Source organism: Manihot esculenta, chromosome 11, assembly GCF_001659605.2.
Source record: "Manihot esculenta cultivar AM560-2 chromosome 11, M.esculenta_v8, whole genome shotgun sequence".
In the NCBI taxonomy this organism is placed as follows: Eukaryota; Viridiplantae; Streptophyta; class Magnoliopsida; order Malpighiales; family Euphorbiaceae; genus Manihot; species Manihot esculenta.
In genome coordinates, this window is record NC_035171.2 from 13,169,096 (window position 1) to 13,189,520 (window position 20,425).

At 32.6% G+C, this 20,425-nt stretch overlaps 2 protein-coding genes across 5 annotated transcripts; one reads left to right on the forward strand and one right to left on the reverse strand.

Annotated features, from left to right (window-relative positions):
- Window positions 1–277: 277 nt before the first annotated feature.
- LOC110626398 (phosphatidylinositol/phosphatidylcholine transfer protein SFH3) lies at window positions 278–5,409 on the forward strand. Of its 3 annotated transcripts, XM_021772253.2 has the most exons (15): window positions 285–564; window positions 1,116–1,269; window positions 1,583–1,844; window positions 2,320–2,419; window positions 2,525–2,791; window positions 2,887–2,964; window positions 3,065–3,166; window positions 3,256–3,305; window positions 3,386–3,485; window positions 3,590–3,679; window positions 3,844–3,921; window positions 4,168–4,285; window positions 4,497–4,873; window positions 5,021–5,095; window positions 5,188–5,409. In XM_021772253.2, the coding sequence occupies exons 2-15, from the start codon at window positions 1,218–1,220 to the stop codon at window positions 5,200–5,202; spliced, it is 1,764 nt and encodes a 587-aa protein (XP_021627945.1). In that variant the 5' UTR covers window positions 285–564; window positions 1,116–1,217; the 3' UTR covers window positions 5,203–5,409. The 3 variants fall into 3 exon arrangements, with proteins under 3 accessions (XP_043817638.1, XP_043817637.1, XP_021627945.1); XM_043961703.1 differs by having other exon boundaries at window positions 278–564; window positions 3,850–3,921; window positions 5,021–5,409; XM_043961702.1 differs by having other exon boundaries at window positions 281–564; window positions 5,021–5,409.
- Window positions 5,410–6,518: 1,109 nt separating this feature from the next.
- LOC110626397 (phosphatidylinositol/phosphatidylcholine transfer protein SFH8) lies at window positions 6,519–18,612 on the reverse strand. 2 transcript variants are annotated; one of them, XM_021772252.1, is made up of 15 exons: window positions 18,386–18,612; window positions 18,141–18,237; window positions 17,196–17,499; window positions 16,645–16,744; window positions 16,295–16,561; window positions 16,132–16,209; window positions 15,909–16,010; window positions 15,762–15,811; window positions 15,527–15,626; window positions 15,212–15,310; window positions 15,012–15,128; window positions 13,133–13,265; window positions 8,045–8,436; window positions 7,235–7,306; window positions 6,519–6,862 (listed from the first exon to the last, which is right to left on the reverse strand). In XM_021772252.1, the coding sequence occupies exons 2-15, from the start codon at window positions 18,172–18,174 to the stop codon at window positions 6,842–6,844; spliced, it is 1,869 nt and encodes a 622-aa protein (XP_021627944.1). In that variant the 5' UTR covers window positions 18,175–18,237; window positions 18,386–18,612; the 3' UTR covers window positions 6,519–6,841. The 2 variants fall into 2 exon arrangements, with proteins under 2 accessions (XP_021627944.1, XP_021627943.1); XM_021772251.1 differs by having other exon boundaries at window positions 18,141–18,612.
- Between the last annotated feature and the right edge of the window lie 1,813 nt (window positions 18,613–20,425).

A 20,425-nucleotide genomic window follows, 5' to 3' on the forward strand; every position in this document is an offset into this window, starting at 1 on the left:
TAAAAATCTTTTCATTTATATTATGCACGTTAGCTGCTGGATTTAGCAATCTTCAAATTGATAGTTATACGTCACTATAGACTTAGTGGAGCACCACAAAAACTCTAAGCCTATTGACTTTGGCCTCCAAATTTGAACCACCTAATAATAAATATTGATTTTTTAGGTTAAATTAAGAAATTTAGTCATCACGAAAAGCAAATAATTTTAATGTTTAGACAAAATTAAGTTTAAGTTGAATTTTTTTTCAGTTAATATGGACAAATAATTAAAAACGGACTAAATTGAACATCCCAAAACCATACAGGGATAAAATTGAATATTATGGAAAAATTGCCGTTATTAAGTTAGTTAAAGATTTCAGCGCTTTTTTTTGAAAGAACTTGAACGGAGTGGCATGCATTTAGCTTCCTCATCTCTATTTCTGTCAATATTATATTTTTTTTTTCTCTCCATTTTTTGAGCTGTCTCCGTAGGGCCTCTGGTTTCAGAGATTGTTTCTGTTATCAGTTATCTATACATATCTTCTTGTGCTCCTATGGTCTCCTACATTCTTGCCAAAAGGTAATCTCTCTTTTTTCTCTCTTCATTTCTCATTATATACATGTAATTCTTGAATTCCTCAATCATTTCTAGGTACCCTTTTGATAATAGGTGCCTGCATTTGAGACTTTGGATTTGTTTCATTGATTTATGCATTGAATGTGATTTTCTATTAACTGCTTAAATTGACAAGACGGGTTTGTTTTGCTTATGATTCTTTGAATTTTTCATGATCCTATTGCTTATTGAGCCTCTGTAATTGCATAGATTTAGGCTTGAAGTTGATTTATAATCTGCTCATTTTATAGGTTGCTGAATTTTCATTCATGTAGTTCCTATACATCTTTTATTTGTTTCAATCTTCTTGGCTGCCCATGTCGCTTTTAAGTCTATGCTTATGCACATGCACTGTTTGAATCTTTGTTTCTATGATTTTTCACGACATAACATTACATGATTAAACATTTCTTATGTGTTGTTATTTTTTATGTATTGAAAGTGGATAGTGCAGGGATACATTTGTTTTCATTTGGATTTTGCAAAATTTTCTCATATTCTCATCTGGTTTGCAGACATAAAAATATTTCGTGAGGAGCAATTGTTTGTTGGTACTTGAACCTCCTGCTACTTTTAATTACCATCTCGCGTTGATAGGCTTTTCAGAATTTTAAATCATGGCAACAGCCGATACTATGTCTGGGCCGCTTGATCGCCATATCATGCCAGGTAAACATTTGCTCTTTTTTTTTTTTTTTTCATTGTTAGTGAAATGAGGAAGATGGAGAATGTGGCTTTTGAAAAGAAACTGTTATGATCCCAACATCTCACATCATTTATATGGGGGGAATTTGATGTGTGTAGATAAAGTGTTGGGCTTACTCTCCCTACAACTTGCTTCAAGTGGTTGCATTTAAGTTTTGATTTTCATTGAGGCGACAATATAAATTACATGTTTTGGTTTCTCAATGGGGTCTTGCATATAAAATTCAAGTTTCTTCTATAAAATCATAGTGGTTGCCTCTGAATATTGATTAAGCAGGTCTCGAAAAATCCAATATTGAGAATATGGAGGAAGAGAGGAAGAACCGACTTAGAGCTTTGAAGAAGAAGGCAATTACTGCCTCCAACAAGTTCAGAAATTCATTGACAAAGAAGGGTCGGAGAAATAGCAGAGTGATGTCTGTTGCAATTGAAGATAACATTGATGCAGAGGAATTACAGGCAGTGGATGCCTTTCGTCAAGTACTTATCCTTGATGAGCTACTGCCCTCTAAGCATGATGATCACCATCTGATGCTCAGGTCATTTACATTCTCCCTTTCTAATCATTAATGATCGTCATGTTGTGCATTTGCTAGTATAATTTCTGCTTCTGATTTCGTTTTCAGCTAAAGTAGAAGACTTGTAGCTCTTCTGTTTCTTTTGGAGAATATAATGAAAATGTTATTAGATTCCTTGCATTTTATTTGAATTGCAATTCTAATGCCAATTCCCATGATTGTAAATGCTGGATATGATCATTGTTTCAAGAATTTCAGAGGAAAAGTGTATTTCTTGTGCTAGCACCTTTCTCATCAAGAACATTTTTAAAGAAAGATTCAGAGGCAAAAGTTTTGAAGGTTTTTTGTGCATAATTGAATCAATTAAGAACATTGTTGCGTTAAGGATTTATTTCCTTAAATTAGCTGGATGCTACTTCAGTGTTAGTGGTAGTTGTTCACCTGTTTGAAAATATAGAAATTACATAGGTTGTCAACTTATTGCATCATGATACAGATTTTTGAGGGCCAGAAAATATGATGTTGACAAAGCAAAGCAAATGTGGTCTGACATGCTCCAATGGAGGAGGGAATTTGGTACAGAAACAATCATGGAGGTAACCAGAAAAAAAATTTAAAAAAAAAATGAAAATATAGAAATTAGAATATTATTTTACAAGGCATCCATATAGTTCTGAGCTTCATTTATCTTGTTTCTTTAGGACTTTGAGTTCAAGGAATTAGATGAAGTTCTGAAATATTATCCACAAGGATACCATGGGATTGATAAGGAAGGAAGACCTGTTTACATTGAAAAATTGGGTGAAGTTGATGCTACTAAGCTTCTGCAAGTCACAACATTGGATCGATATGTTAAGTATCATGTCTGGGAATTTGAGAAAACCTTTACTTATAAGCTCCCAGCTTGTTCAATTGCAGCAAAGAAGCACATTGACCAGAGCACCACTATTTTGGATGTGCAGGGAGTGGTATGTGAGGATTTAACTATTAACAGAATGCAAAATTATCAAATAGTCATTATGACATTGTAATTTGTGAATTGTTAAGTTTATCCATGACTTAGGGTCTCAAACACTTCAACAAAACTGCAAGGGAGCTTATTACCCGCATTCAAAAGATTGATGGTGACAATTATCCTGAGGTAGTCATTTCTTAACTTACAAGTCTTTCTACTTCCATTGGATGAATAATAGTTTTTTACATAACATGGCATTAATTGAAATTCTTTTGTATCTTTACAGACCCTGAACCGCATGTTCATCATCAATGGGGGCTCTGGTTTTAGGCTTTTATGGAACACTGTCAAGTCATTCCTTGACCCTAAGACTGCTGCTAAGATCCATGTAAGTATTTAACATCTCTTCATCTATGGATATTACTGCCTCCATATTATCAATGTTACAATTCTTAATGAGATCTTTTCTTTTGTCAGGTCCTGGGTAACAAATACCAGAGCAAGTTGCTTGAAATAATTGATGCTTGGTAAGTTATGTCTTAACTGATTATAAGAGTATATTTTTTTCCCAAAATTTCTTTACTAAACCTTTGTTTTCTTGAACCAGCGAGCTGCCAGAATTTTTGGGTGGTACTTGCACTTGTGCTGATAAGGGTGGCTGTATGCGTTCTGATAAGGGACCATGGAATGATCCTGAAATAATGAAGGTGAAACTCTGCTTATGCATTGTATTCGTTAATAGCATTTCCCTCCATTTATATTTTGTATAACAGGATAAAAAAATGACAGATTTTCCTTTCTGACAATTCAGATGGTTCAAAATGGTGTAGCCAAATGCAACAGACCTTTGTCAGGAATTGAGGAGAAAACAATCTCTGAAGATGAGGAGGTATGCACAAAGGTACTTTGTTCTTACCCAAGTGTGGTACTTCAGTTTTCATGGGTTCATCGCCCTCTTACTTGTTACATTTTAAAAAAACACAAGATGTGTTGATTTCTTATACTGTACTTAATTGATTGCTTAACTTTTGATTTTTCCCCACTTTTTCTGGTGTTGTTAACAAGATGAAGAAGAGAGACGATTCTTTCATCGTAGAAAGAGCTGTGGATTTTCAGCATCCAAAATATCCTGTTCCTGAGGAAGTAAGTTTTATGGATTTCCATCTGATATCAGCAATGCAGAATAATGAAAAATGGTTGACAAAAGTAGAGATGGAACTAGTATCAACTAGCTTATTTATATTGGCATATAGCTTAAAAACTAAATTTAGTTTGTTTAATATCTGCATAATGCTCAGATTAAAATCTGGGAACTTTGTAAATACATTATATTGTGAGTTTACATGGAATGTCATCAATTTGTTTGTAATTCTCTTTATATGTTTGCAGTTTCTCATTAGCAAAAAGTGCAATATTACCAAAAACAGTAAAGTCATTCCAATGGTTGACAAGTCTGTAGATACTGCTTGGCCTACTAAAATGCAGAAGCACAGCTACAACTCCAAAGGTATGCAATTATTGATTTGCATATGTTACATAACACAATAGCTTATGCATATAAGACACTTGATTGCATAAATCTTATTTGAAAGACTTGTATATCACTCAATTTTGTTTCTATTTTAACATTAGTTTCTTTAGTATTTATGAAGTAAGGCATTCTGCAGTCTGCTGCCTTCCATGAACAACAAAATTACATTCCATTTCCAATGCTGCAGATCATTTTCCAGCTGGTGTTGTTTGTAAGCCAAATGGAATTAACAATCCTATAATGAGTGGGTTTTTCGCCTTTTTGATGGGAATCATCGCCGTGGTTCGAATGACACGCAGCGTTCCAAGAAAACTTACTGAAGCTGCAATCTATGGCAGTCAGGTTTTATATGATGATGGGATGATGAAAAGCCCTACAGTGCAAGAACCATCCATCTCTACTGCTGAATACAAGAACATGATGTTGCGCATGGCTGAAATGGAAGAGAAGATGAATGTTCTGGCATCAAGAGCTGATACCATGCCACCTGAGAAAGAGGAAATGTTGAATACTGCTTTACGACGCGCAGATGTCCTGGAGCTAGAGCTGTTAGCAACCAAGAAGGTATTGGCCTGATTTTCTTCAATCATGTTGTCCATTGTCCAGATACAGGAAAAGGAAGAATAAGGGTTTAAAAATAACTAATTCACAGATCCATTGCTGGAACGTTTGAGGTAATTATGATGTACTGTTCATTTCTTGTTTGTTTAGGCACTAGAGGATGCAGTTGCTAAGCAGCAGCAACTCCTGGAGTACATTGAAAAGAAAAAGAAGAAGAAGAAGAAGGTATGCAAAAATATTGAAATATTTACAATGTTCTGATGTTGGATAGTTTGATCATGCAGCTTACAATTCTAACAAAGATCTTTCATATTCAGTTTTTCGTTTTCTGAAGAAAGAATCCATAAGCTGAGTGAGGTGGAAAGTGCTGCAATGCTCCAAACGATAACTTGAGAACTTACTAATACTGGAGGAAATTAATTAGAACTTTTCCTATATTTGTTATTTATTTAAAATCATATTCTGCTTTGTATAACACTAAACTGAAACCTTTGTATAAATATACACTCCTTTAACTTCTTTTGGGCTTGATTTTTCGAGATGGAATGATATTTCTTAATGGAATGGAGTTAACTTTCCAATTGCTTTTGCGTACAATAAGAGGGAATGGAATGATCAGCAACAAGTATACAGCTGTAGTTTTGAACAGATTTGTTTATTTAAAAGTTTTTTTAAAGCTTATAAATTGTGCATATAAGCAAGAAAAAATAAAAAACTAAGGAGTTTGATCTTGTCAGTTAGTTTGAGGAAGTAGTTTCCAATATCACCCTCATTTAAAATTTCTTCATTAATTTGAATAAACTATTCACTCTAGTTTTAGTACATCTAAAACTAATTCTATTAGTCCTTAATAAAATATTTAGCTATAAATTATTTGTTCATTTAATTTAAGATTAAATAATACTATAATATAAATATATTTATCAAACATGTCAATATTTTAACAATAACCCGCAAGATTTTATTCAAGCACATAACTGCTGAAAATTTTATCAAATTAGCTTTTAAGCACCTATAGCTAATTTTCATAAGCTGATGTCTTTTCATGCTACAACTTAATAAAACACAATGACTTTTCACTAAACTATTTGAACCTTTCATTTCTCATTATTTATATTCCAAAAATACAATCTTCTAACAAACAATACGCAATTGGGCTTTGTTTTGTGTGGATCTCAAAATGCTCAGTCCAGCAAAATAATTATAAAGATTCATAATCAAACGCCATATTGCATATAGCAGGGCTTAATTTCTTTACTTTTAGAGGCTACTTCTTCCACAAAATACTGCACTTGTTTTCGTTGCCTATATATTATACTAAAAAACCTTTCTACAGATACATACAATGTTTAGAAATGAGTATTTTCTCGCAAAATCTTAAGCAGAAATGAATCAAAGAATCAAGACCCATGTATGTAGGCCAACACAAAAACCTTTCGGCAAGTCCAAATTCTAGTATTGCAGGATAAAACAACTTTCTATATTTAGCAACTGAAAAAACATCCAGAAATTGATAGGAGACCCAATTTCATGGGAAAACTGAAAAGCAGACCAGTACCAATATTAGAAACTAGAAAGGTAATCCTAACTCCTAAGCAAAAGAAATGAGCTGCTGGTGACAAAGCGTTTACCAAACTAAGCACCCAGATGATAAGTAAAAACCATGAAATATGTGAAGCCCTTAACACTTCTCAGATCCATTCATATTAGACAAACACATACACAAGGAAAAATCATAAAATTGGAAAAGCCAAACAACGCACGAGTTTAAGAACAATAAGTCGTACGGTAATTTCCTTACGACAATGTCTGAATCCCTTTGCAATCAACATAAACTCACATCAGTTAGGAAGTGTATCCTCAGCATGACAAACATCATCTGGGCTTGTATGTTAAAACATTGTATTGAAAAGAGAAAATTTTAGTGCTAGCCAAGTCGTCACTGAATTCTCCCTCCACTGGCAAAACATCTTACCAGCAAAACCTCTTTTTCTGAGATGGACAGAAAAATTATGAGTCATATATCATACCAATCAAAAGAAACATGTATGGGCGCACTCCAGTTCTGTCCCAGAACTGGAACCAGACCAGCAGATCAAGTCCTATGGGCTGTGAAGCCAGGACTGGGGTTCGCCTCAGCTGGTTTCGTCCGTCAATATTTTTTTTAAAAATTTTCTTTTAAAGTGAAAAAATTCCAATATTGACCCAGAAACTGACCAAATCAGTCAAAATTGGTCCCATCTGGTTCCAGTCCAGTTCAAGACAGTTCTGGTCAAATCCGGATTTCGCTGGTTCCAGTCCAAACCCAAACCAGGCCCATGTCTACTTCCCCAGCCATATACAAACAAAAGAGATTATCCCTACCTGGTACTTGGCTTCTTGACTGTCTATGTAAGCGAGCAATTCTTCTTGCTTCATTAAAGCTTCATGTAAAGCCTATTAAGGAAGCACAAATAATAATATAATAACATCATGCCTCTTCCAGAAAATGGAGTAAGCAATGACTTAAATATAGAGAATCATGCAAAAATAGAGAAGATGCCACAATGACAAAAAAATATACAAACCAAAACTGCAATTCAACCATGAAAAGTCTAAAAAATGCCCATTAACGAAGGAACAGGACATGGGTGATTTGACCATAAAGCCTTTTCATAATTCAGTAGGAATGAACGAGCTGACAAGCAGTGGATTCATGAGTGGTTATTCTGGAGGGAATTAGAATAGATATTACAGAGTTTTGGAGGTAGTTATAATTGTTAGAAACAGTTATCAAAAGCATAGCTGTATAAATAGAGGGAGGTGACTGCATACAACTTTCAAGAATAAAAAACAAGAATCTCTACTATTTTCTTCCTCAATGTCTCCATTTTCTCTACTCTACTTATTTTCCCAATCTATTTTTCCTTTCAGCTCTATTCTAGGGTTTCCATTTTCTCCATCTGTAGTTTTGAAGTCTGTTTCAGGACTGACACTAGACAAATTCAAAATTAAGGCACACATAATTTCTGATTAATATGCTGACACTAGACAAATTCAAGATTAAGGCACACATAATTTCTGATTAATACCAAATTGCAAAAAAGAATCTGTCCAAATACTTCACATAACTTAAGAGTGAAAGAGCCCAGACAATGTGATCATACATAGCATTCTGCAATAAAGCAGTTGTACCTTTTTGGTAGCAATTAGCTCGGCTTCTAGGGCATCCACACGACAAACAGCAGCATTTAGCAGTTCCTCTTTCTCATAAGGCATTTCTAACGGTTTTGATTTAAGTGTATCCACTTTTTCCTCCAGCTCACCTAGCCTTTTCAGTACAGAGGAGAGATCTGCCTCGTTAAAAGCTGGAGTTTGCGAAGGGAGATGGAATTCTTCCTGTGTTGCCTCTATAGCAAGTTCAGGAGCACGTTGATCATCAGATGAAGCACGGGGAAGCCTCTTAGTTACATGGAACACCAACGTTCGGAAAAGAGTGAAAAGTGTCGTGAAGAAACCCATGACTGCTACCAAAAGTCTAACATGAATTCCTTCTGGAGTCTTTGGAGTGTCAGGCAGAAGTGTAGCTGCATTGAAATTTTCATTTTCATTGTTTGCCAGGTTAAAGAAAGAGAACGAAGAACAATGCACCAATCAAATATCAGTACAATACACATGAAGTTGTATGCAATCAGTGATGGACGTTTTTGGGGTTCAATGTATAAAAAAAATAATAAAATAACAGTAAATATAAAAAGATGTGATATTAATATGTTATAATCAGACTCCACGAGATCTAATACTTGATAAGAATTATATCATTTATGCTACAAAGTAAAAATACATCATTTTATATAAATTACAAAACAATAATTCATTAACTAATCACGTACATGATTGTGAAACTTTGCGTTGAAAAGTTCATTGCTGAAGAATTTATTCCACAATCAGCAAAATGTAGAATACATGCAAGTTTGAAAAGTAAATAAACCTATGGATACATAACATATTTTTTCATTTCAATTAGCTTTAACTTTTATCAAAAAGAGAGAATGATAAAATTTATGAGGATCAATATTAGTTGATAGTAGTACAGGAGGCAATGAAGCTAAAGGAAAAATAGGCGGTAAAGTAAGTTGGCCGTTTGTAGCTTTTACGTGTAAATGGTAAAAGCAATGTAGCTAATTATGTTAGTCAGTTGCAGTTATTTCAGGTACTTGTATTTTTATGTGTAAAAGCAGCACAGTTATTTTCATTCAAATTTAGCTTTCTTCTTTGATTCCTAAAAGTTCAATAGAAGAATTCTTATTCATTTCTTCATATGGTATCAGAGCAATTATTTTTTGTTTTCTTCTTAAGTTAGCTTCTTGATTCTGCCAATGGCTGTTTCTTCTAGCACAGGCAATTCATCGAGCAACCTCTGCAAGACCCATGAGAACAATGAAAATCTAGAATTGGCATTGGTTTCACCAGTTCTCACAGGTTCTAACTATCACATTCAGTCACAACCTATGAAGATGGCTTTGATGTCTAGGACAAATTGAAATTTGTTGATCATTTCCTTCTACCACTGATTATTTGTGTCCCGCTGCAACATCATGATACTTTCTTGGCTTATTCATTCACCTTCCCCATCCATTACTCAAGAGTATTTTGTGGATAGAAAGGGCTGTCGATGTTTGAAATGATCTCAAAGAGAAATTTCACATGGAGACATTTTTAGGATTTAGGAGATATTTTTTCTCTTAAACAAGGAGATAGATCTGTTACAGGTCCTCACAAAGTTAAAATTACGTTGGGATAAGCTTCTTAATTTCAGAGCTTGTCGTGTTCACGTCAAAATCCATGCCCTTGTGTTGCTTCATCCAAGATTAAGAAATATCAAGAGCATGATTGTGTAATCAGATTTCTCAAAGGGTTAAATGATCAACATTCTATTGTTCAGTCTCAGATACTGCTGCTTGATCCTTTCCATTCCATTAATAAAGCTTTTTCACTAGTCATACAGCAAGAAAAGGCATATCAATCCTTCTCTTACCATATTGGATCCTTTTGGTATAAATGCAGTGGAGTCCAGAGCTTTTGTCAACAAGTCTGTAACTGGATCCACAGTGAAATCTCCTCGTACTCCAAACTCTGCTGCAAGAAATTCCAATGGTGACAAATGCGTTTTGCACTTTCTGTGGCAAGACAAGGCATACTGTTGAAACGTGTTATTAATAAACATTGCTATTCTCCTGGATACAAGTTTCAAGGAGGGTATTATGCTTCTGGTAGCAATTTTGTTGCTTCTGAATTTTCAGCACTGTGAATCTGTGTTTGTTAATTCCCAAGTGATGCTCCTTTTTCCAAGCATGAAGATGCTTCTCCTAAAGGAACGCAGAACTCTCCTGGGAACAAATAAGAATTCTACTCGTGGTTTGACTCAAGAACAGATTCAAGGATTTCTGGCTTTTATCCACACCTATCAACTTGTCTCTGTCTCTAACTCTCATTTGGCAAAACCATGCTCAAGCTCAACCTACTTCCAAGTCAGCAACCGATCTTGTTTCTTGATTTACTCCTCTGTCGGTAGTCATCTTTCTTTATCTTGTGTTTCCAAATATAATCTTTGGATTATTGACTTAGGTGCCACTGACCACATTACACATTCCTTCACATTTTTTAGTTCCTATATATCCATTAGTCCAATTCCTGTAACTCTACCTAATACTATAGTAAAAAAATTGTTAACATTTATACTACATTTACTCTTTCCAAACACTTAATTCTTTATGATGTTCTTTACATCCCAACTTTCTCTTCCAATATGTTATCTGTTACTAGATTTACTTCAACAATTAATTGTTAACAATCTTTTATAATTATTGTTGTTTCATTCAGAAACTTCACAATTGGAGGACGATAGGTACCGCTAAATCTCATGAGGGCCTATATACCAGGACAACATCTGTTTCCTCTTCCGTTCCTGTATCTCAGTCCATTTCTCACATCTCTAGCAACCTCTTCTCATTTTGTTATTTCGCTACAGACTTGGCCATTCATTTGATTCTAGAATAAGACTATCACATTTAGATATTTCAGATTTTAGTTCCAAAGGCAATAGCTCTTGTTGCATTTATCTCTTTTTGCCAAACATAAAAGTTATCCTTTTCCATAACAAAGGCAATCCTCCCAACCTTCTTGACATTGAAGTTTTTGGATCTCTAATCTTTGCTTCCATCCTGTTGACAGAACAAAGTTCAATCCTAGAGCCATAAAGGGTGTCTTCAGTGGGTATAAGCCAAGAACTAAGGGTTATGTTTTGTTGGATCTTCATTCCAGAGAAATTTTCATTTCCAGAAATGTCACATTTCACTAAAATATCCTTCCTTTCACTGTCAATTGTTCTTCATTTCATCCCTCTCTTCATCAAGGTTCATAAATTCCAGATTTTGATATTTTATTCCCTTCTCACCACTCAAACAATTCTATTCCTTCTCCATCTATTTCTTTACCAACTATTCCTTCTCCTCAAACTAGACAATGTTCCAGAAAGGAAAAACCACTTTATTACATATAGGATTATCACTATAATTTAGCTCTACCACAGTACTACCAATTTTTCTTCACAATCCTCATGTTATCTTTATCCTTTATTTTCAGTCCTATCTTACTCCAAGCTATATAAATTCACAACTTCAAATTATACTTCCCATTTTTGTTAATTCTGAATAAAAAAACATATGCCCAAGCTACTAATCGTGAGTGTTGGAAGCAAGCCAGGCAATTTGAGATTCTTGCTCTTGAGCACAACAAGACTTGGCTATAACAGATCCACCTCTTGAACAAGTACTACAGAACGTAAATTGGCGTTTCAGATTAAATACAAGGCAGATGGTTCAAATGAGGAGCATAAAGCTCGTTTGATAGCCAAAGGTTACACAAAAACAAAAGGCCTTGGTTACTTCGATACTTTTTCACCGGTTGTTAAACTTACCGCAGTCAAACCCTTACTTGCATTTGCAGCTACTAACAATTGGTACTTGCACCAGTTAGATGTGAACAATGCTTTCCTTCATGGAGACCTCCATGAAGAAGTTTACATGGTCCTGCCTCTTAGATTCACTACTGAGTACTGATAGTCCCAATAAAGTTTTCATCTTCAAAAGTCATTTTTTATGGCCTTAAACAAGCCAGTAGGCAGTGGTTGTCAAAGCTTTCATCTGCTTTTTTATCTCTTGAATATGTGTAATCACAATCAGATCATTCTTTGTTTGTGAAGAAGACAGCAGAGTCACTTACCATTATTAGTCTACTTGGATGACATAATTCTACCAAGAACTAGTTTAATTGAAATTGGTCAGTCAAAGCATCTTTAAATTCAAAACTAAATACATTGGAACTCTTAAATTTTTCCCAGGTTTGGAGGTTGCTAGGATACAACATGCTATTTCTTTAAGCCAAAGAAAGCGGACTAGAAATTCTTTCAAATGTTGGATTTCTAGATTATAAACCTGCAAAGCCACTCGTGGTTTCTGAGCTAAAGTTGAGTCAAGATCCAGGTGATCCATTGCCAGATGTACTTCAATATAGAAGGATGGTTGGAATGTGGAAATGTTTAATAAATCAATTTTACAAGCTACATCCACCACTGTATGCAACTGCACTAGATCACAGCAGTTACATGGATTAGTGAAGACAGAATAACAGTTCTCCTTGTATTTAATATCACTAATGAAGATCTTATTATTAGGTGTTGAAAAGTAATATGAAAAATGATGGTGTGAAGCTCAAAAAATACACTCTCACATAACATACCTAGTATTAAGAGGAAAATGACTGTTACAATTTCAATAGCTACAACTAACTTAATTTACATGGGGTATGGGTTTATAAAGACCTTAGAATACTTAACTAACTAGGGAAATAGAAATCCTAGCTAAAGTAGGAAGTTTAGTTACACCGACAATAGGAACCCTACTAGGTAGGAAGAATTAATCAAATCATAATTATAATTGGAAAATAACCTAAATAGGAATAAATACTATAAATTTTAAACCATGTAGTATAAATAAAAAAAAAAAGGGAAAGGAAAATCTTGTTTAAAAGAGGAATTAAAAACTAAATAGGAAGTCATAAGTTGATCTTCATGTCTAGAAATAGTGTGAAATCAGGTCTTGGGTGCTTTGTTCTGCCTTCGGAATTAGCACCACATCTCATAGAATTTGTGGAGACATGGTAGCTCAACAGTAGAATTAAGAAAGCCAAACAAAAGCAATAAACACTACTTCACTCACTAACCTTTGGAAACAGAAGGCTTCTGGATGGATGCCTGCTTTTTCCAACCAGAATCAACTGCTTTGTCAACCATAGGAACATATTCATCATACCCTGAGAAGTTACCAGCATAGCTTGCCTTTCCAACTACCTTAGCCTGGAAATGCAAAAAATAACCAGAAGCTGTCAAATGAGGGGGAAAAAAAAAGCACCAACTTGGTTAGTCGGTCACTGTGATTTAAATACTCATTTTCATCAAATTCTCCCTTTTTGCTTTTTCATATTGCCACTATATCCATATGTAGTTTTCGCATGTATGCTTTGTCAATTTGCAACTGACTGAAGAAGATAGGTCAAAAAGAAAGTGCGCCAACTATTATCAGGAAAAAGTATTGCAGAAGAAATTCTATTAAAGTAGGTGTTTTTTTTCTTTTTTTGCAATGACTGCATTTTATCATTTTTTATTAATGGTTTTTTAAAGAATGATTTTTATAAATCAGTTTAAAATGAAATATATTGCTACAAAAACTACACGTGAACAGATCAGATGCAACAACAAAATATAACCTTTATAGAATTATTTACATAAAAAAGCAATATAAAAATAATATAATATAACATATTTAATAACCTCCATTTAGTTGAGAACCTTAGTACGCAGAATAAAACTGAACTCCATGTCAATGTGATTAATCATATAGCTATAATAATATTTTTCCACATGAATAATCAAGCTGAAGCTCTCTACATTTGTTGTCGACCCTTTAGTTCTTTAATAAAACTTATATTCTTGCTTAGATTACATCTATCACTATAATTTAAAGCCAAATTATATAATCAAAATTATGAATAAAATTTATAATTGAAAATAATTTAATTTTATATTTTCAGGTTTTTTATCAATATATAATTTAATCATGTATAATTTGGTTTCTTTACAAAAGTTTGTGATATTTTATATATATTATAAATATAGAATTTATAACGATGAGATTATATAAATCAAATATTAGTAATTATCAAATGAAAGGTGTTAGGTTTAGATTTATGTAAAGAAAAGTTCTATCCAAGTTAAAAACCAACTTAATTTTGATTGAATTATTGATTTTCAATTTTACAGTTTAATTCAGCTATAATTTATAATATTCTTTCATAAAAATAATTTATAATATTCTTTCATAAAAATAATTTATAATATTCTTTCATAAAAATAATTTATAATATTATTGCATAAAATATAAATTACAATATTAATTATTAGAAGATGTAAAATAAGAATTAATTATATTAACTGGACATAAATCCTTTTATTTCACATAATTAATTTCTAATGAATTAATATAATGAAAATGTAGTAATATGTTTTGTCAAGATAAGACATATTACTATAGTGAAAAAAGAGTTCTTTCTCTTTTGTTTTCATAAAAAATATATGCACTAATTTTGTTGTTTTTTTAGTTTAATTATATCTTTAACCTATTATCATCACCATATTTCTTTTGTCAATGTTCGTATTATTATAGTGGGAAAGGATTTATTTTCCTTCTATAACTCCATAATCATTTTATAAAATTATTTATTTTTTATTAATTATATTTTTAAGGTCATATAGATTTTTTAATATTGTAAAAAATATAAAAATTTAAGTTTATTTTTGTTGATTCCCGAATCACTCTCATTTTTACTTTATACATTATAGATAATTATTTGCAAATTAGCTCAATTCATTCAAACATGGAACTTAAAGAGCAAAAAAGAAGATGTGTATCTGTTTTGGGGTTATTCAAGATTTGATCCTTCAAATTACTAATCCAAAATAGATTTTGAATCATAACAGCATAAACTGCATGACTAACATATTCAGCATAAGGAGCATTTTGAAAACTTAAAACATCAAACATACTTCTTCACGAACAGGAGTCAGACGAAGATGTGAAAAACTCTTCAGTGCTTTAGGGGAAGCAATATCTTCAGCTTCAGATCCTGACTCAGCAGTGGAAGTATCACTACCTCTGACACGCTAAAAAATATCCAGTGAAGATAATCATAAGGAAATGGAAGATTTCAATGTCCATATGAATTGAAACATGGAGAATGTCTTACCACAGGGTAACGTGGCTTAGCATAAGCAATAACCTTCCCCTCACTGTTTAGAACTTTTACAACCTGATGAGCACGCCGTGCTTCACCATTAAGAACCATCTACAAGAAAATAAATGGAAGCAACTAATTGTTTCTTGATTTCAAATAAATAAATCAGGTTATAAAATAAATAAAAAAGATAGTGCAAAATTTAACATACATCACATATAGAACAGATCAGGCAACTAATAGTTTCTTGATTTCAAATAAATAAATCAAGTTATAAAATAAAATAAAAGATGGTACAGCACATATGGGACAGGTCAGGCAAATAACCTTCAATATTTCTGGGTTTTTCCATGGTCCCTTATCTGACCGCATGCAACCTCCCTGATCTGCACAGGTACAGGTACCACCAAGAAATTCTGGCAACTCGCTGCAGGAATTGCACACTTGTTGTAACAAGTAAAATGTATGACCAATGGAAGGAGAAGGAAAAAGTTGATGACGAATTACACAAATGTATTAAGATAATAACACAAGTATTAGAGCTATATCCATCCCCTTTTACCTGGCATCAATTATCTCAAGCAATTTACTCTGATACTTGTTCCCTAGAACCTAAATGAGTTCCACCAAAAAAGAATATTTAATAAATTATCAACAAGTGGACATCAGCAGTGCTTTTCAACTCACAAAAAAATGTTGTTTTACATACATGAATCTTGGAGGTGGTTTTGGGATCTAGGAAAGTCTTTACAGTGTTCCATAGCAGTCTAAATCCAGGACCAGCATTGATAATGAACATTTGGTGGAGTGTCTGCATTGATTAAAGAGGCATAAAGTTCATACCAACAATATTACATGATTCTCGCACCACTCCCTAATAATGATATCAGAAATTAAGAATTCATCAGATCATGTAAAATGAGACATCAAACCTCAGGGTAATTGTCACCATCAATTTTCTGCAGTCGCATAATGAGATCCCGTGCATTCTTGGTGAAGTTCTTAAGACCCTGAATGATTAACAATGAAAAAGAAGAAATGAAAAATCATATATTTTGAGAACCCAGCTATGCACTCTGTATACACACTACCCACCACGCCTTGAACATCTAAAATTGTTGTGCTTGAATCTATATGCCTCTTTGCAGCAATAGCACAAGCAGGAAACTTTATTGCAAAGCTTTTCTCAAACTCCCGCACATGGTATTTTACATATCGATCCATTGTTGTAACATGCATAAGTTTATGTGGATCAACTTTTCCCAATCTTTCAATGTAAATGGGTCTCCCTTCTTTATCCACGCCATGATTACCATGGGGGTAATACGTCAAAACTTCATTTAATTCTTTAAATTCAAAATCCTGAAAACAACAAAATAAGAAAAACTTTCTTTCAAGAGGATCAAGGGCCAAAGCAATTTCAAAGAAGTTGTCAAGGGTAAAACCTCCATAATAGTATCAGCACCAAATTCCTTCCTCCATTGAAGCATGTCAGCCCACATGTGTTTTGCTTTTTCAATGTCAAACTTCCTTGCTTTCAAGAACCTGGAAGATTAGAAGACTTAAAATTGTTACTATCTACTGACAAACAAGAAACTACAGGTGAATCACAGCAACATCATGACATACACTCAGCATAACGTGAATAAGAGGAGTATAGTGGTGAAAATGACAGATAGAATTAACAAATATCAGAATGAAAGTATCTCAAGATAGGATGATTAATGTACACAGAAAAGCATGGAATCAATAATAAATTCTATATGATGATGACTGAAATACTATGTTAGATCAGGCATCATGTGCAAACAACCATAACCAGAAGCAACTCCTTAAGTTGCAGAACTTTTCTTGACAACTGCATGACAGCCCTCCCATCCTTGGGGAATCTACAACGGTTTATCATTACTTTACTAAGCTACATAAAATAATTATAAGCATGCACATAAACTTGTTTAAAGAAGTAACACAAGGCAGGGGTCTGAGATCTGAGTACCTCAACAGCATATGATAATCATCATGTCTCTCTGGTAGTAATTCGTCCATGATCAATGCCTGACGGAATTCATCAACAGCCTGCAGTTCCTCAACATCCCTAACATCCTCAATTGAAACAGAGCTGACTCTACCATCACTCTTTCTTCTACTGCTCTTTTTCTTCAAAGAATGCTTGAATTTAGTAGATGCATTAATTGCTTTCTTTTTGAGTGATCCAATTCTGGTTCGCCTCTCATCCTCAGAGTTTTCAAAATCAGATTTTCTCTCTCTTCTCTCATCACTACCTGAGAATCCCTCAAAGCCTGAAGCATACAAGTTAAACGAATAACAGAGTTATCATCAGAACTGACTCAACAAACTGCTACAATAATAACATGTGCATTGGTATAGACAGCTTATAGCGACTGAAACTGGGAAGACAACAACAAACAGTAGAAACTACCAACACAACAAAAATTTCGACTTCTTCTAAGTCATATAAAAGTTGATGGCCAAAACTTTTACGGAAGCTTTAGAACTAAGTATAGTAACCAAAAATTGCCTTTGGGGATTTAAACTTAATCCCCAATTAACAAACACAAAGGACAACGTTAAAGTTTGTATTTAGAAAATCCAAATTGAGCTAAAAATCGTAATAATCCCAACAGGCTAAAAAGAAATCACTCATTCACGAGCCAATCACTCTAGAAGAAAGTAAAGGCTTTTTTCCTTTTTTTACCCCCAAAAAAAATCTAGGAAAATGCAGCTCAAGTTATTTAAAAGTAATAAATTTAAAAAAAAATTGAGGTCAATTTCTTATTTCTTCCTGCAAACTTTCTCAGCAACCAAACAGAAACAGAGTACAGGAAACCCAAGTATGAGCCAAATCAGGGAACAAAAACCCAATTATAATGGATCAAACCAGAACAAACAATGAATCATGAAAGTTGAACACATCGCTTACAAGGTCTAGCGAAACGATCCAGAGGTCCCGACATCTCCCGGCTTCAGCACGCAATTGGAGACACAAAACACTTCTCTCTCTCGCTCTATATGTTTAACTGTTCACCTCCACTCGAACAAACACACAATCAAGCTTGAAGACCAACAAAATGCACCTCTAAAACCCCCACATTTTCACCCAAAAACCCCACAAAAATCCTGAATTCAACTCAAAATCAGTATAATTTGGAAAAAAAAAAATTATACCAATCGGGACCTGGCGGGTAAGATAAATGTCGGAGCGAATCACGAGGCAGATCAGATGGTTATAAATGCATACAGCCGGGAATGTTAAGCGCTGCGAGGTCGAAGGAACGGAAATATAGCAGAACAATTATTAGTGAAATTAAAATAAATAAAATAAATTAGATTCGCCGAGGAAACGACGGCGAGTGGATCGTTTCTGAGAGAGAGAGAGAGAGAGAGAGAAGAAGAGGGAGAAAATGAGCGCGGATTTACAGAAATAGAAGGAGACCTAACCGGGTGCGTGTGGGGTCCTGAATTATTTTGGATTATGGGCAGGGAATTCCACGTGGCGAAAGCAGAGAAACTGTAAGTGTATTAAATGAAGAATTTGCCGGCGGTAGAAATGGGTATCATACATTCAAGATAGAGAGTCCGCAAATATTTTGTCTGAACCAGTGATATTAAACCGGCCTGGTAGAGGTTGAATTGGTAAGAGAAATCGGATTGATGGGTTAAGTGGTTCAACCATTGAATTAATTAAATATACTATATATATCTAATTAATTAAAATTTCAATATTATTTAAATGATGTTAAATTTTATATTTAAATTTAAATTAATAACACGATCGGTATTAAAAATCTTAAATATTTATACTGGTAAATTTAATTTAATAATAAATATATCTAATAAATCTAAAAAATTTTAAATTCTACTTGATTTTATTTCAAAAAAAAATCTTAAATATTTTACATTTATCCTTGTGTATTATATAAAAAAACTTACTTTTCAGCCATGTATATTATTTTTTTGAACTCGTGAATTAGATAAATACCAAGTGCATTAATTAATTAAAACATTTTCAAATAATATATATAAAAATATTAATTTCTAATTCAAATTAGATTCATTATGGCTATGGAGAGAATATAAAAAGATAATTGTAAGGACAAAAGAAGCTTATAATAAAAGAGCACAAAAGGCACCGAAAAATGATCGCCAATCCATAGCCGACCGCACGTGCCTAAAAAAGGCCATCAGGACTACACTTTGGTCTTTCCTTCCAAAACAATCATTCATTGTTGTGAAATAGAAACAATTTTGTTGACATCAATATCATTCAACTATACACTATGTTAGAAAAAAACAAATATTTAATTTATATGTCATAGGAAATTTATTTATTTTTCATTTAAAAAATTTATTAATTTATTTTTTTATTAATTTTACCGTTAAATATTATAAAAAAAATTAATATCAAGATATCTTCTTAATAAATTTTTTATAAATATAAAAAATTAACTAATACATATTTTTTAAATTATAGAATTAAATAATAAAATATTTAACAATTAAAATTAACTCATCCTCATTTGGTACGAATAATTTTACAAAAAAAAAATAATTAAATTCTTATAAAATCATTCATAATTTTATTTTCATACATAATAAAAATTTTCAAATTAAAAAATTTTATATTTTTTTTATTTTAAATAAAAATTTTATAAAAAAAATAATTAAATTGAATTCTTATAAGATTCTTAATAAATTTTTTAAAATATTAAAAATGAATTAATATATTTTTTAAAACTGAAAAATTAATTAATAAATTTTTTCATAAAATTAAATAATAATTTTTTAAAGAAAATTAGTACTGAGTTTTGTCGATAGTAACAATTTAGTTGTTATATTTTAAAAATTAGACGATCTAATGTCTTAATTTTGTTTTTCTAATATATCTAGATTATTTTGTCCATCTTTCTTTAGTTTAAAATTGTATTATTATATAATTCTTGCATTTTTATAATTATACATAATTTTATATATTAATTTCATTTTACTTTATCTCCCCTCTCTTCTTTGAGAGGAAGAGAGGCAAAAAGTTAAAAAAAAAAAAAAGAATATAAAAAATAAAACTATAACTAATTTCAAATGCGAAAAACATAATTATGAATAATTATTATATTTAAGTAACAAATTATAATTTTATTTTAAAATTAATAAAAAAAATTGAACGACAAAACCTAACATGTGTAATGAAAGCAAAATCGATGAATTAAT